Consider the following 16,621-nt stretch of genomic DNA (forward strand, 5'->3'; position numbering starts at 1 on the left):
ATCTTGACACTTTTTTTCGTGTTCCGGTCCCTTGATAATCTGGTATTCCCGAGTATGTTGTATCCACCATGTATGGCATAGCTAACTTCTCTTCAGTTGGTGTTATGGTTAGGATATCAATCTTAAACAAATATAAGAAATTTTGTTAACAACAAATAAAGAATCTGTAACTTCAAAAATTTAATCATAATTACTTCTTCATTTTTTAAAACAAGTCGTTCCAGAATATCATATCCGGGGTTATTGTGATACGACCACTTCAACATTCTCGGTATCGCAGCCGAGTAAGACTTTGCTATGAATCCTAGTACAGCAAATTGCGGTACAACTTCATACGCCCAAACCAGAAGTGGGTGGAGAAAACCTTCCAGATTGTACCATTTTTCTGTGATTTGGGATAAAGTTTCCATATTTTTTCATTGAAGCACATAGTGCTTCAAAATTCGCCATTCCCCAAGGATAGTCATTAAAAACACGGGGATCAATTGCGAGTAGTATGTGCTCGTCCTTTATGTTGGTGTTTTCCTGTTTTGGTAACACCATTGTCGACAATATCGCCAAATAAATAAGGGCGACGCGATCTTCGTCATACGCGCCCAATAGGAAGAGCCAACAACGCCAAGATGTGGTTTGGTCTCTTAGAAGCCTCGCCCGTGAAATACAATTTCTCCAGCCTATTTTCGATGTGAGGCAGGTCTTTCACATTCGGAGTTGGGTCGCAATGTAGTCCTGAAATTATCATTTATTTAAACTTATTATCAGACCATACACATCACTTAACCGGTCCATCCAATCTAATTATCTTTTCCTTCAATTTCCGAGAAATATCAAAACGCTCCATCATTGAATAGCATATCATGCCTCTCATTCGTCAACCCGCTATGTATTTTGTCGAAGATACTAAAATTGCTATGTTTAAGAATTTTTTGTACCTTATTCCAATTTTATTCTTTCACAACCCAATCTCCTTTCTGCAAATTTAGGAAATAATTGTTAATTATTGATAATAAATATTTTCCAAACACATTCAATAAATTTTTTTACCTCAGGCATAACATTTTTCCCTTTTGAATATGGAACTTTTTGTTAGGAATATTGCCCACTTGAAGATAATGAATAAATGATTACTAAATTCGATAATAAGATAACTTTATTAGCATTATATGATTAGTGGGTTGAGTTCTAAACAATTAGAATCAATAACAACTATCTTTCATAGCCTCCGTATCTAACTGAGTCACGTGTTGGGCACCTGAGTTCGGGCACCTGAGTTCGGGCGGTGTGCTAAAACATGGTCGATGACTGATATACGCCTGGAAACTTATATCTAAAGTCATATATGTGGAACACATAGGTGAAGGCTGATCACTATGTGGGAGCATTCTACACTTGTGGTAAGTGTACGATCTGGACAGGTCTTGGTGTAGATGTGTCGTTTAAGGACCGTTACGACACACTAACCGAGGCCACTATGATGGTCACAGTGAGACTTGATCTAAATCCTGAAGTGATCATGGACACTGGGTTATGTTACTGAGCTCTTTGACTCATTCGCTAAAAGGCTATTCATGCTAATCACAACTTATGTCTTGGGAGTTTTCTCAGAGCATGATTCGAGTGGGAAGTGATTTACAGATACGGAATCCAGCCTTCCTGAAAGAAGGTTAACGTTCACTCACCTAAGGGTTGATTTCAGAACCGATAGATTGCTAGCACTTTCGAAGTAAGTAACGTTCGAAAGAATCTTTCGCTGGGGAAACAACAATGCTTAGGGCTGATATGTATCAAAAGAAGTATAACGGAAAAATTGACTTCTCTTGACACGGGTTGAACCTGGAGGATCTTGATCACGAACTGACTATATCAGTGGACACTCGTCACGATGAGTAAATATAATTCTAGTATAAAGGAGAGTTCAGTCTTGGCTTACAAGGTGGGGTATTTGACCAAGATTAGACGAATCGATGGACAAAAGAGAAAGGACTATTTCGTCTTTTTCATCGGATTTGTTAAGCTCCTATTACTAGGTCCATAGTCCCCGATTCGGCTCTGATAAAGGCGGATAAGAACTTTCTTATAATAATGTTTATCATTATTAATCTCACTTGCTGTAATTGTGATTGACAGCATTAATTCTGGAAAACGGGTATTCGCAGAATTAAATAAATATTTATGGTAGAATTGTTTATTTATAGTTTGATCAAGTAAATAAACAATTATTAATTATTTGTTTATTGTTGGACCAAGTAAATAAAAAATTAATTGGGTTTTAAGCAATTGGGCCTTGCACAAATATGAAAGTCGGATTTAGGGTTTTGGCACTAGGGTTTGCGCAAATCCCCTTGGCCGTGTGCCTAAAAACCGATTTTTATAATATTGGTATTTACCAATATTTTCTCTTTAGTTGTTTAAATAAAGGAGAGAGAATAATATAAGATATTTTCCTATATTTTCTCCTTATTTAAAGGAGAGTATTTAGGAGAATATTTAGGAGAATATTTAGGAGAAAATTTAGGAGAATAATATATTCTCCTTTATTATCTCACTAAATAAATTATTCTCTATTTAAATATCCCATAGATATTGATCTGATAGATGAGAGAAAAAGTAGGATTCACTTGTTGAGATCAAAGGGCCTAGATTAAATCCTCTAGTGTGAACACAATAAAAGGAAATAAAATATTCTGGAAGATTCCATGAATATCTCCTTTTACTACTATAAATAGGGGTTCATGAGAAGGCAAAAATAAGTAATTATTTTGAAGGATTTTGACCTAGAAATTTCGTGGCCCTCCCCCTTGGCCGTGCGAAATTCTCCTTCTCTTCCCCTCGGAAATTCGTTTCCATTCTTAGTAAAATAAGAGCGAGATCTCGAAACACCTAGTTTCGTGATCTAGTGAGATAAAGACTGTGCCCACTCATCTTTCTTATTCGCCTCGGAGATTACGTTTCGGAAGACTAAGGTGTCATCCTCGAGTCCTTCATCAAGACGAAGACGGATTGTGAAAGCTTTCAGTTCGTGAGCCAAAAACCGTAAGTATTCGTTTTTCGCTCTATATCGGTTGCTTGACTTATATGCTCTCGTGAATTAAATTAATTAAACATAACTAGATCTTGTTAATTATAACCATAATTTAATTAGCTTATGATCAGCGTAATTAATTATTTTTCCGCATTAATATGGTTATACGGTGGAATCATCTCAAAAGAGGCGCGTCGGAGCGATCGTTCGTGTCCGATGCGCGCTCGATCCACCAACAAGTGGTATCAGAGCGATTGTTCGTGTCTGATACTCACTTGATTCCCCAACACTTTTTTCTTAACCATCTTCTCCTTATAGTGGGATCTGAAATCAATGTAAAGTTTTGATTAACATACATTATTGATAAAAACAGAAGTCATTCAAATACAAAGCCATAAGTCATTGATTACAAAAAAAGAGAAATTATTGAATATATATAAATCATTTGGGCAACATCCGAGTCCATTTTTTCAGAAGTTATTATGTTTTCAACACTCATCCTATCATAGTAAATTATTCGAATAAAAAATATCAATCGTTGATGCTAAAACATGAGTTTTTGGAAAGAACCAATTATCGGAAGTTTTTTAAAATAACCAAAACATTTAAAATAACCAACCATTGAAACCCATTTTTATTACCAAATCCCTAATTTTATTTGACAACACATGAACGCTTTTTTTTCCCCCAAATGTGTAAAACATGCAATTTGTAATTGTGTTTAGAAAACATACCTTCGATGATCTTGATCGAGTCCTATGAGCTTTTTTCTCTTTTAATCGTTTTCTTCTTCCTGTGCATGTATTACCTGACTAATTTCGGTGGACTTTCGACTGCTTTCAGAGCTTCGAAAGGTTTGGTTATGACGTTGAATATTGTTTTTTGAGAAATTGCTCAAACTACAACCATTTCAATACTTTTTTTCCAAAAATCCACCAAACTATAACTTTGGCCAAAAATACAACTTCCTCAAAAGTGAAAAACCAAATATACCCTCAATCTTATTTTTTCTTTCAATTTCACACCAACCTCATTTAATATCATTCCAAAATAAATTTCTATTTTTTATTCATAATTATTTATATCTCTCTCTCTCTCTCTCCCTAACCGTGTAAACCATTTACCATTTACTCTCTCTCTCTCTCTCATTCGAACTCACCCAGAATCGCCTCTCTCTCTCTCCCTGAATCGCCTCTCTCTCTCTCTCTCATTCGAACTCACCCAGACCTCGCGACTCTCTCTCCCTGAATCGCATCTCTCTATCCCTGATTCGCGACCAGTCTCACTCACTCTCTCTCTCTATCTCTCTTATTCAAACTCACCCACAATCGCGACCGAAACCCTTGCCCGAACTCGATTTCACTCGACCAATTCCTCAAGTCGCCATGTCTGACCCACCCAACCCTATTTTCGAACCCACAACGCGAAAGAGTCCTAGGATGATAGGGCTCAAACAACCGGAGGCGTCCGGAGCGACCACGCCAAACACTTCTCCGGCCCGGAAAAGGAAAACGACTGCTTCGCCCAAGTTGAACTCGAAGAAGGCTACGAAGAAGCCCCGCCGTGGCCTGAAACCCACCTCTGATACGGACCAGGTAAACTCACCGGTTTAGATCTCTTAGATTTATTGGTTTTGGGTAGTGAATTAATTATGTTGGGTAGTGAATGAATTCTGGTGTGGTAGTGAATTGATGTGTTACAAAATCTTTGATTATGGTCGGAAATTGTGTTTGAAAGTGTGTGAAATTGTGCTCGGAATTTGTGTTTGAAATTGTGTGAAATTGTGTTTGAAATTGGTTGAAATTGTGTTTGAAATTGTGTGAAATTGTGCTCGGTATTCAGGGGTGGAGGAGGTACATTTGTGAATCAAATGTGGTTGATCATAATATCAGTTTTTATGGGACGTTGGAGACGTTCGATAAATCAGCGGGTATGGGTCCAGAAGTGAAGGCTATGTTCAGCAACTCTTGTTTTGGCCAATTTCTGGACGTCCCGAAGGTCACCCGATCCTCTAAGATAATTAACCATTTATTGATGAGGGTCGGTTACTTTGTCGGTGAAGAACAGAGGGAAGATACTCTCTTTATTGAGCTCGGGGGAGAACCGCGGGCGTTCACAAGAGAGGATTTTTGTTCTATCTTAGGGCTGCGCCATGGGGACGTCCCAGCCTTGGATTATACCGAGCCGGCCGAAGGTGGACTGTTCAGTGAATTTTTCTCCAAGGGGACGACCAACAGTCGCGTCGTGCTTACAACAAAATTGGTGGAATCGCAAGGGTGGCCGCATGAGAAGCGAGTCAAGCTCTTGCTGCTTCATTTTCTCTTCAACGTACTTCTCGGTGCCCTTTTGGGTACGACCATTCGAGATTGGTCGTACGTTAAATTGGTAGAGGACTTGGACCAGTTTAACTCGTACCCGTGGGGCAATGTGGTTTGGAAGTTCTTCGTTGAAAACTGCCGTAAGTACGTGAAGAATGTGGAGAAGAAGGATTCCAAGGCGAAGATAAACCTTCCTTATTTCATGTACCCACTTCAAATTTGGGCGTACGAAACCATGCATGTGTTCTCGACACTCTTGTATTGCGAGAGATTGTCTGATACCGATGTACCTCTCATGCGTCGGTGGAAATCAACGACTCATGTCGTTGACAACACGTTCTCAACCATTTCGTGGCAATCTGAGAACTTTGTGTTCAAGCCAATGGGAGGAGAAGAGGTTAGCTTGAAGACAATGAAGAAGCCGAGCCAACCGAAGCTGAAACAGAAGGTAATCGATTAATCTTGATTATGTGTTTTTTTATGGTTTTAACGTCAATCGTTGACATCGATGTCAACAGTTGACGTCAATCGTTGACATCGATGTCAACAGTTGACGTCAATCGTTGACATCGATGTCAACAGTTGACGTCAATCGTTGACATCGATGTCAACAGTTGACGTCAATCGTTGACATCGATGTCAACAGTTGACGTCAATCGTTGACATCGATGTCAACAGTTGACGTCAACTGTTGACATCATTGTCAACAAACAGAAATGTCATAAATCACAGATGTCAACAGTTGACGTCAATCGTTGACATCAATGTCAACAGTTGACATCAATTGTTGACATCAATGTCAACAATTGACGTCAACTGTTGACATCTGTGATTTATGGCATTTCTGATTGTTGACATTAATGTCAACAGTTGACGTCAATTGTTGACATCAATGTCAACAATTGATGTCAACAGTTGACGTCAATTGTTGACATCAATGTCAACAATTGATGTCAACAATTGATGTCAACTGTTGATATCTGTGATTTATGACATTTCTGTTTGTTGACAATGATGTCAGCAGTTGACGTCAACTATTGACATCTGTGATTTATGAGAGTTGCCTAACCTTTGTTGACATTAATTTTGACAGGCACCGGTGGAATCAAGTGGAGGCACATCCACTCCGTATACAACACATACGTCCGGCATCGGAGAAAACTCTGAGGTTTGTAAATCTTTCATACATGATTTACTCTTTAACATAGGCTCGGTTGATGTCAACAGTTGATGTCAATAGAAAACATTGGCTTACGTCTACTTTTAACATAGGCTCGGTTGATGGCCGTTGAAGCCTCTGTCACCCATATAAGGACAGAGTTCGCGGCGTTCAAGACGGAGATGGAACAGAGCTTCAAAGAATTCACTAGATGTGTGAATGAAAAGTTGATGGAGCTGGCCAAGAGGATACCGGGAGCTGTCCAAGATGCACAACCCGAAGAGCTACAGGATCCAGAAGATTCGACCGAGAAAGACGGTGATGAGGAAGAGGCTGAAAAGAGAAAAAAAGACAAAGAAGAAGATGGAGATGTTGAGCCGGTTGTCAGCATAGGAGATGACATAAGAGATACACAAGAGACTCAAGAAGGTATTATTGGTTGAAGAGTCGAGTTTGGTTTGTGTTTTATGAAAAGTTTTTGGTTTGTCTTTTATGAAGTTTTTGGTTTGTGTTTGATGAAAAGTTTATGGTTTGTCTTTTATGAAGTTTTTGGTTTGTGTTTGATGAAAAGTTTCTGGTTTGTCTTTTATGAAGTTTTTGGTTTTTGTTGTTTATGAAAAGTTTGTTATTTGTGTTTTTGAAAAGTTTTTGGTTTGTGGTTTTATGAAAAGTTTGTTATTTGTGTTTTTTGAAAAGTTTTTGGTTTGTGGTTTGTGGTCTATCTATGTTCATCAATGTCAACAATTGACGTCAACAGTTGACATCAATTGTTGACGTCAATTGTTGACATTGATGTCCACAGTTGATGTCAATTGTTGACATTGATGTCCATAGTTGATGTCAATTGTTGACATTCATCTTTTTAAATACAGGGTTGATCAAAGACAGCCAGTTAGAATCAAGTCAAGAACTAACTGAGTCCCAATCGAGAGCCCGCCTTCTAGAATTAGATTGTGAGCAGTTTGAAGATGAGATGTATGATGATAGTCAAGTTATCTATGTAGGCTCGGTTCCTGAGGGACGAACCCGCGAGGAAATGGAGGACGTGTTAAATGCCGCAAAGGATAAGAAAAATCGGGATTCATGGAAGATGATTCCGATTAACATAGACGATTCACCGCAAAGACCTGTGAGAATCACTCGACCGCCGGATAGGTACACTCCTACACCCATTCCGAGGCCGTTCGCGAAGTTTACGAAAGGAATTTCGCGTCCATTCAAAAATCCATTGACTCCTCCTTTTACTCCATCAAATCTTGAGGACATCACTGTAATGGAGACATGGCTGAAGTTTGGATTGTTGAAGAAGAAAGATGATGAACAACGTTGGTACGAGGCACTGGAAGATAAATTGCCATGGGGATGGAATTTCACAGAAGTTGAAATTAGATCAAAGACATTTTTCCGTAACCTCTGGACCGAAGAAGAATGGCTTAGCGATCAGGTACAACAATTCAACTCTACTGTTGTTTTTTAATGGTTTTGAAGTCTAGACATTGGTGTCAACAATTGACGTCAACTGTTGACATAGGTGTCAATAATTGACGTCAACTGTTGACATCTGCGATTTATTATCTTTCTGTTTGTTGACACAGATGTCAACAATTGACGTCAACTGTTGACATCAAATGTTGACATCAATGTCAACAGTTGATGTCAATTGTTGACATCTGTGTCAACAGTTGACGTCAACTGTTGACATCTGCGATTTCTTTCTGTTTGTTGACACAGATGTCAACAATTGACGTCAACTGTTGACATCAATGTCAACAGTTGACGTCAATTGTTGACATCTGTGTCAACAGTTGACGTCAATTGTTGACATCAATGTCAACAATTGACGTCAACTGTACGTCAATTGTTGACATCTTTGTCAACAATTGAAGTCAACTGTTGACATCTGTGACTTAAAAGCTCTTTGTTCTCTAATATTAATCCCTCAATATTTTGTGACAGCATGTTGATATCATCTCTTACTACCTCCGGAAGAAGAGAATGACTGGGAAATTGCAAAAGTCGTTCACAATTATGCCGGCTTTCTTTGTCACCTATTGCCTCCTTGGGTATGACGCTTGGATGAAATGCAAAGACAAGGACAAGTTTAATTGGTCAAGGCAGTCTCGGATCTATGATTACATAACCGCGACCAACAAGTCCTTGACACACTCTTGGCCCTGGGTAGACGTCGATCACGTCTATTTGCCCTGTTGTTTCAAGGATAGGACGCACTGGTTGCTTCTGGTTGTATCGATTCGAGAACGGTCCATTACAATCTATGATTCTATGTCAAGCAACAAGCCTCATAACAAAATGGTGACATGCCACGTCCAACAAATTGCAGAATTCCTCCCACTAGTCCTGTGCTCTATTGACGCGTTTGATCGTATGAGTATTGAAGACACGAGCTCAGCCCCGTTCACAGTATCCACGTCGCTCACCATGCCACAACAGAGCAATGGGTACATATATAACTATTATTTAATAATACCGTATTTATATGATGAACAAATTGTCTAATCGCAAATTTGTTCAAAACAGTGGTGATTGTGGCATGTTTGTCGTCAAGGCTATGGAGTTTATGAGTCACGGCATAGATCTGCTTGGGGTCAAACAAGAACATATGAACATGCACCGACAACAGCTCACGATCGACTTATACAGGCATGGGGCAGTGAAGTTGGCGACCCATGTTGGATCGGACATGGAGATAGATGAAAATTAGGAAAAAATGTTGTTCACGTAGTACTATTATCTTAATCTTTTGGTAAATTAGGAAAAAATGTTGTTCACGTAGTACTATTATCTTAATCTTTTGGTAAATTAGGAAGCAATGTTAACAATAGATGATAATTAGGAAACTTCTCAAACTTTTCATTTCTCTTTATTTTATGATATCATGTTTAATGAATATCAACAATATTTCAATTATCAATCTGTATTTCTCTTTTTAATGGTTTTTACGTCAATTGTTGACATTGGTGTCAACAATTTACGTCAACTGTTGACATCTGCGATTTATTACCTTTCTGTTTGTTGACATTGATGTCAATTGTCGACGTCAACTGTTGACATTGATGTCAACAATTGATGTCAACAATTGACGTCAATGTCAACAATTAACGTCAACAGTTGACATCAATTTCAACAATTTACGTCAATGTCAACAATACAAAAGTACTCTAAACAAAGTATAATTAAACAAAGAGATTCTTAAACAAAGACATTCTCTCTAACAAAAGTAGTCTGAAGAAAGTATAATTAATACAATACATAAAGCTATAACTAATCCGTAGACAATGGAGTAGCACTACTGCATGTTTGACAATTGTGGCCGAGTACCCCACATCGCGCACACTTGCGCCTCCTAACTTCCTCTCCTTGAGAGGGTATTCTTCTCTTTTTCGGCCTACCGGCGGCACGCGCTGCGTGTTCAGGCGGAAGAACTACGATATTCTCCACCTCGGGGGGGATAACCCAACTCGAAATGTCGCCATGAGGATGGTGTACATCTGCGTAGGTTGCCCTCAAATACTCGGTTGAATAGAACTTGGAAATGAAGTTCTCAACCGGAAGATTACGTTCACGACAAGCCGCAATTCCATGTGGACAAATAAATTCATGAGCTTGCCATCGCCGGCATGAGCATGTATGTTCTTCTAAGTTAACGGCATATACAATGCCCTCTCTGTCAACTACCTCAAACTCCTCGACTGAAGATGGCCTCACCTGGCACAAAAAATCATATTTAATATTTAATTACTGAGAATTCTTACATTGTTGACATTGATGTCAACAATTGACGTCAACTGTTGTCATCAACATCAACAATTGACGTCAATTGTTGACATCAATGTCAACAAACAGAGAGATCATACATCACAGATGTCAACAATTGACGTCAACTGTTGACATCAGTGTCAACAATGGACGTCAATTGTTGACATCAATGTCAACAAACAGAGAGCTCATAAATCACAGATGTCAACAGTTGACGTCAACTGTTGACATCAGTGTCAACAATGGACGTCAACTGTTGACATCAATGTCAACAATTGACGTCTACTGTTGACATCAACATCAACAATTGACGTCAATTGTTGACATCAATGTCAACAAACAGAGAGCTCATACATCACAAATGTCAACAATTGACGTCAACTGTTGACATCAGTGTCAACAATGGACGTCAACTGTTGACATCAATGTCAACAATTGACGTCTACTGTTTACATCAACATCAACAATTGACGTCAATTGTTGACATCAATGTCAACAAACAGAGAGCTCATACATCACAGATGTCAACAATTGACGTCAACTGTTGACATCAGTGTCAACAATGGACGTCAACAGTTGACATCAATGTCAACAATTGACGTCTACTGTTGACATCAATGTCAACAATTGACGTCAACTGTTGACATCCATGTCAACAATTGACGTCAACTGTTGACATCAACGTCAACAATTGACGTCAACTGTTGACATCAACGTCAACAATTGACGTCAACTGTTGACATCAAAGTCAACAAATTACGTCAACTGTTGACATCAACGTCAACAAATTACGTCAACTGTTGATATCAACGTCAACAAATTACGTCAACTGTTGACATCAACGTCAACAAATTACGTCAACTGTTGACATCAACGTCAACAAATTACGTCAACTGTTGACATCGTTAGTTAATTCTCAAACACTTACCAACATTCGAACAGCATATGAAGTGTATTTTTCTGCTCTGGTTTGGTATTCTTTTGTCAAAATGGTTTGTGTATTTGCCGCAGCTTCGCGACGCTCATAAAACCATCTCATACTTCACTCTCTCAGCCAATCCATCAATTTTGAAACTGGAAATTGTCTCACCTTTACATTTAATGCATTTAATGACTCCGCATTGTTGTTCGTCATGATACCATACCTCTTTCCCCTGAACATACACCTTGCCCATCTTTGGTACCCGACATCATTGGCTAAGTAGCGACGTATTTCAGGATTTTCAGCGTCCAACATGACCATAAAACTTTCAAATTCCCGCTGAGTGTATGCTTTTGCGGCACCGTAAAATTTCCACTTCACCTCCTTCGTGATCCCCTTGAAAGTAGTCTTCAAATTACCGTGTAGATGGAACATGCAAAAACCATGATCACAATTTGGAAATACCGTCTTGAGGCCATTGATTATACCAGCATGTCTATCGGATACAAATACTTGTTGCTCCCGTTCCCCAATTGCGTCCTTTAATTTTTCAAAGAAGGAAATCCATGCCTCGTTAGATTCTGAAGGACCAATACTGTAGGCTAGTGGAAAAATCTGCTTGTTTCCGTCCATCCCACATGCCGTATATAACGTCCCTTTGTAATAATTCTTCAAATGCGTACCATCGACAATAATAACAGGCCTTACGTACTTCCACCCCGTTCTCCATGGCCCGAGTGACATGAAAAAACTTACAAATACACCGCCATCACTAGTGACAAGGTCAAAAAAAGAACCCGAATTCTTAGTCTCGATCATGTACCTTAGCTTAGGCAAGAACTTGTACGAGTCTGTCGAATTGCCGTAGAGGGACTTTAGAGCCTCTTCTCTGGACCGCCAAGCCTTTTTGTAAGACATAGACACTCCGTAATCCATTTGCATGTAATTCCTTATCTCTTTTGGTTTGCTCATTCCAACGGTTGGATCAATACACTTATGCTTAACCATCTCTCCTATTAACGAAGCTGTTGCTTGAGGGTGACGTCCTTGCCTTAAGTTTAGGGGACAAGCGTGCTCATTGTCAAATCTAAAATATGAAAATTACACAATTAGTTTCAAAACCAAAATGTCAACTGTTGATTTTAGAGTTATCACCTGTTGACATTAATTGTTGACATCAATTGTTGACGTCTGTGAGATATTCGCTCTCAGTCAAAAGAAGGAAAATAATTCACCGACGTCAACAATTGATGTCAACAGTTGACGTCAATTGTTGACATCTGTGACTTATTTGCCTTCTGTTGACTGAGAGGAAATATCTCACAGATGTCAACAATTGACGTCAACAATTGATGTCAACAGTTGATAACTCTAATTCAAATTCATAATTCAACAAAGAGTTTACCTTCTAATTTGAAATATGGGTGTGTTTTCCTTTCTCACAGCTCGAACAGCCCATTTACAATGCTCTCCCGGACAAACAACGTGCAAGGTGTTTTTGTCCGAGCTCTTTGTCATATACGAGAAGTTGTTGCTTATGGCGAACAACATCAAGTGTTTCTTTAAAGTCTTTTTATTCGAGTACAATGCATAACGCTCAATAAATACAGGGGAATCACCATCCAAAATAAGGGTGTCCTCTCTCGTAGTAGACGAACTTGGCACACTATGTGGAGGGGACGGTGGATGACTTGTTCTTCGCGGTGGAAGGGGGGAGTTTCGTGGTGGTGGAGGGGGAGAGTTTCGTGGTGGTGGAGACATAGAGTTTCGTGGTGGTTGAGGAGAGGAGTTTTGTGGTGGTTGAGGAGGGGAGTTTCGTCGTGGTGGAGGAGGAGTTGGGTTTCGTGGTGGGAAGCCTCGTCGTTGTTGTTGTGTCTCATTGTCTGACAACCTAATGTCATCCAATCCTAACGTAGAACGAATTGCCGATTCATGAGTTGGGACCGAATCACACCCCTCCTCGGGTATTGATGGCATAAGGGGATTTCCGTCACAACCACTATCACGGCTGTTGCGAGTGGATCCAACTCTTGGAGAATCGAGCCCCGATGGTTTTTCTTTTATGTCCAATATCAATTGTAATTTCTCCGTGTCATCTTCCCTCCTTCTTCTCAAGTATAAATAACCTTTCAGCGAGTCGTCGTTGGTTATCTCAACAGGTATCATTGCACCAGCCATCGAATATGAAACGCCAATTGTATGGGTAGATGGTGATTTGCGCAAATACGCGTAAATTATTTGCATCAAACTAGCGAAGCTCACTTCAGACGGCACCATAATTCCGAAAGATCCTTTCTCATGATACCGACCAGGTTCAACCCAAGTACCACTATGCTTGAATAATAAATAAATTTCCGTCATCACTGCATACAATAAACAAAGGTAAGTTAGTAACTGTTGACTTCAGATGTCAACAGTTGATGTCAACAGTTGATCTCTAAATCTCGCTAATGTCAACAATTTACGTCAACAGTTGACGTCAACAATTGACATCTAATGTCAACAACTGATGAACTTCGATGACATTACTATCAGCGAAGTTCATGAGTTGTTGACATCAGATGTCAACAGTTGCGTCAACTGTTGACATCTGATGTCAACAACTCATTAACTTCGCCTAAAAACAAGAGAAAACAATAAAAATTGCCCAGAACAAAAAGAGTCTTTTTTTTTTCAATCTCAAACATACCCAGAATAAACATACCCAAAAACCAAAGAAAAGTTTGATAAAACAAAAAACAAAACAAAACTAACCTTGAGTCCGGATCTATGAGCTTTGGTCGTGTTTCCTTGAGCGTGTCGGAGGGTGAGCTCAAAGTTGAATGAGAGAGAGAGAGAGAGTGAGACTGGTCGTGAAGGATTCGGGTTCGGTCGCGATTTTGGGTGAGTGAGGCTGGTCGCGAATCAGGGAGAGAGAGAGGCGATTCAGGGAGAGAGAGTCGCGAGGTCTGGGTGAGTTCGAATGAGAGAGAGAGAGAGAGGCGATTCAGGGAGAGAGAGAGAGAGGCGATTTTGGGTGAATTCGAATGAGAGAGAGAGAGAGAGTAAATGGTAAAGGGTTTACACGGTTAGGGAGAGAGAGAGATATAAATAATTATGAATAAAAAAGAGATAAAAAATAGAAATTTTATTTTGGAATGATATTAAATGAGGTTGGTGTGAAATTGAAAGAAAAAATAAAGTTGAGGGTAAATTTGGTTTTTCACTTTTGAGGAAGTTGTATTTTTGGCCAAAGTTATAGTTTGGTGGATTTTTGGAAAAAAATATTGAAATGGTTGTAGTTTGAGCAATTTCTCTTGTTTTTTTAGCTTCTGGCTATTTAGCGTGTATGAGCCAAACTGGTATGAGCTTCCCCATAATATCGCGTCCAGTCCAGGAGATTTGTTGGCGTTGAAAATTGGTGAAGCCGTTCTAGATTCGCGCACCGCGTAACTAATGATATCTTTGATAAAATATTTTGTTGAGATTTGTTAGAGGTTTAAGGCTACGTGTAACAATTTTGAAATTGCATGTTATTTAATATCGGTATTGCCTATTATTTAATATCGTTATATTCATTATTTCCATTTGATTAATTAAAAGGGTAAATTAGTCTATTAACTATTGACTCCTAAGCATGTTGACTATTTCTCTAAAAGTTATGAAACATAGGCTAAAAACAAATTCTATAGTTTCAAACTGGCTATTTTGCTACACTTCTGTGAAAACTATCGCAAAAAAAATATATAAAATAATTCACGAAATACATAATTTAGTTTCTTCTGACGCCGAGGACTCGGTGAAGCTAGGGTTTCTTTTATATTTAGTACTTTTATTTTTAGCTTATATCTCATATTTGTATCTACTAAACTTTATTTTCAGAAAAGAAAAGATTACGAAAAGTTTTATTTTCTTATAAAAATATATATTTTTCGTGATCGATTTTATTATCGTGAAATCTATCACAAAAAATGTAAAATAAGTCACGAAACACATAATTTAGTTATCTAATTATCACACAATTATGTATTTCGTGAACGATCTATCACGAAATTATGAAGAGTATTATAACTTTTGTACAAATCGTTTAATATTAAACTATCAGATTTTGAGTTTTGTTGATTTTAGTAATATTACACGAGTTTAGCAATATGTGTGCCAAAATTCCTAACAAAAATATATATGTCCTTGCTCGGCATATGGTCACTCAGTCAGCGTGTGTGGCCTCCCTCCTTGCATGCACTCCCAACCTCTTCATTTAGGGCTCTTTGAGCTTCCAAACACTTATAGATACCCGTAAAAGAAAGAAATAAGTAGCTTGAATCGAGAGGTATGAAATGCTACTGAGGACTGTTCGCACCCCGTTTCATTCTAATTCTTCTAAAAACAATCTCGAATAATCTCAATACCCTAACCTCAACCAAAGCAACCAGACAAATGTTGATTGTCGAATAGCGCGCCAGAAGAAGCCTTTGCCCCCTTCTAGTTCTCTTCTGATCTTATTCTCATATTTCCACGATGAAGGAATGACATTCATGAAACGAAGAAAACATACTCGAGACTTCGAGTTCAACACTCTCTCGCTCTTTCTCTCTCTCTCTCTCTCTCTTAAAATTTTGGGAAAGTCTCAGGAGAAGGAAACTTTTTTCCTTTTCAGGACTCCAATTTTTACGTCGACAAGAATGAGTTTTTTTTAGAGTTTAACCGGAAGAAACGAAAAGAAGGAGAACAAGTCTTGTCCGTGGATTTTCATCCGACCGTAGAAATGAGCGATAAACATAGGAGACAAGAAAGTGAAAAAAAGTATAAATTGAAGAAGGGGAATACTGCTATATGTTCTTTGAAGGTTAAGCCATTGGCTCTCTTACTTTTGAATCTCGAATTTTAGATGTGCAATTTTCAGGCTTTGTACTTGATTTTAGTTTTGATTCTATAATTTTGAAGTGAAAATTGGGGTTTGAATTTGATTTATAGGGTTTGAAAATTAAGTATTTTGTTCGAGTTTTGTTTAGAATATGAAATTGATACGCATTTGATGATGGTTCTTGTAAACATGTTTGTGAGTGATTGTTGCCAAGGTTAAACTCGACGTTAGGGCTCTAATCTTGCTAATTTTTTGTTCATGAAGTGATCGTTGATGCTTCATCGATGATAAACTGATCCTAGACTTGTACAACCAACTTAGTACTCAATGGCTCCTCAAGAACGCCTTTCCACTCAACATTAGTGTAAAATGCCGAGAGAGAGAGATAGAAAGAGTAATTGTTAATATATGGGTAATTTTTTCACTTTCATGAACTAATACTAAAAAGTCAGCTGAAATATCAATTAAGATATAAGTTTTGAAAAAGAAAATATCAAAACACAAGATTAATATCAGCGTAAATTGAAAGTAAAGTGATATATCTAAAATATGTAAAAACATAATGTATAATACATCATTT

The 16,621-nt window shown here is 38.4% G+C and overlaps 1 protein-coding gene across 1 annotated transcript; it reads right to left on the reverse strand.

The window, feature by feature from the left end:
- Positions 1 to 11,318: 11,318 nt before the first annotated feature.
- LOC149379234 (uncharacterized) lies at positions 11,319 to 13,475 on the reverse strand. Its single transcript, XM_089603976.1, has 3 exons — positions 13,125 to 13,475; positions 12,604 to 12,767; positions 11,319 to 12,285 (listed from the first exon to the last, which is right to left on the reverse strand). Exons 1-3 carry the CDS (start codon positions 13,473 to 13,475, stop codon positions 11,319 to 11,321), a joined length of 1,482 nt encoding a protein of 493 aa, XP_089460102.1.
- Positions 13,476 to 16,621: the final 3,146 nt, after the last annotated feature.

This window comes from Urtica dioica, chromosome 12, assembly GCF_054948205.1.
Source record: "Urtica dioica subsp. dioica isolate 48M chromosome 12, U.dioica_male_clone48M_v1_H2, whole genome shotgun sequence".
Lineage (NCBI taxonomy): Eukaryota > Viridiplantae > Streptophyta > Magnoliopsida > Rosales > Urticaceae > Urtica > Urtica dioica.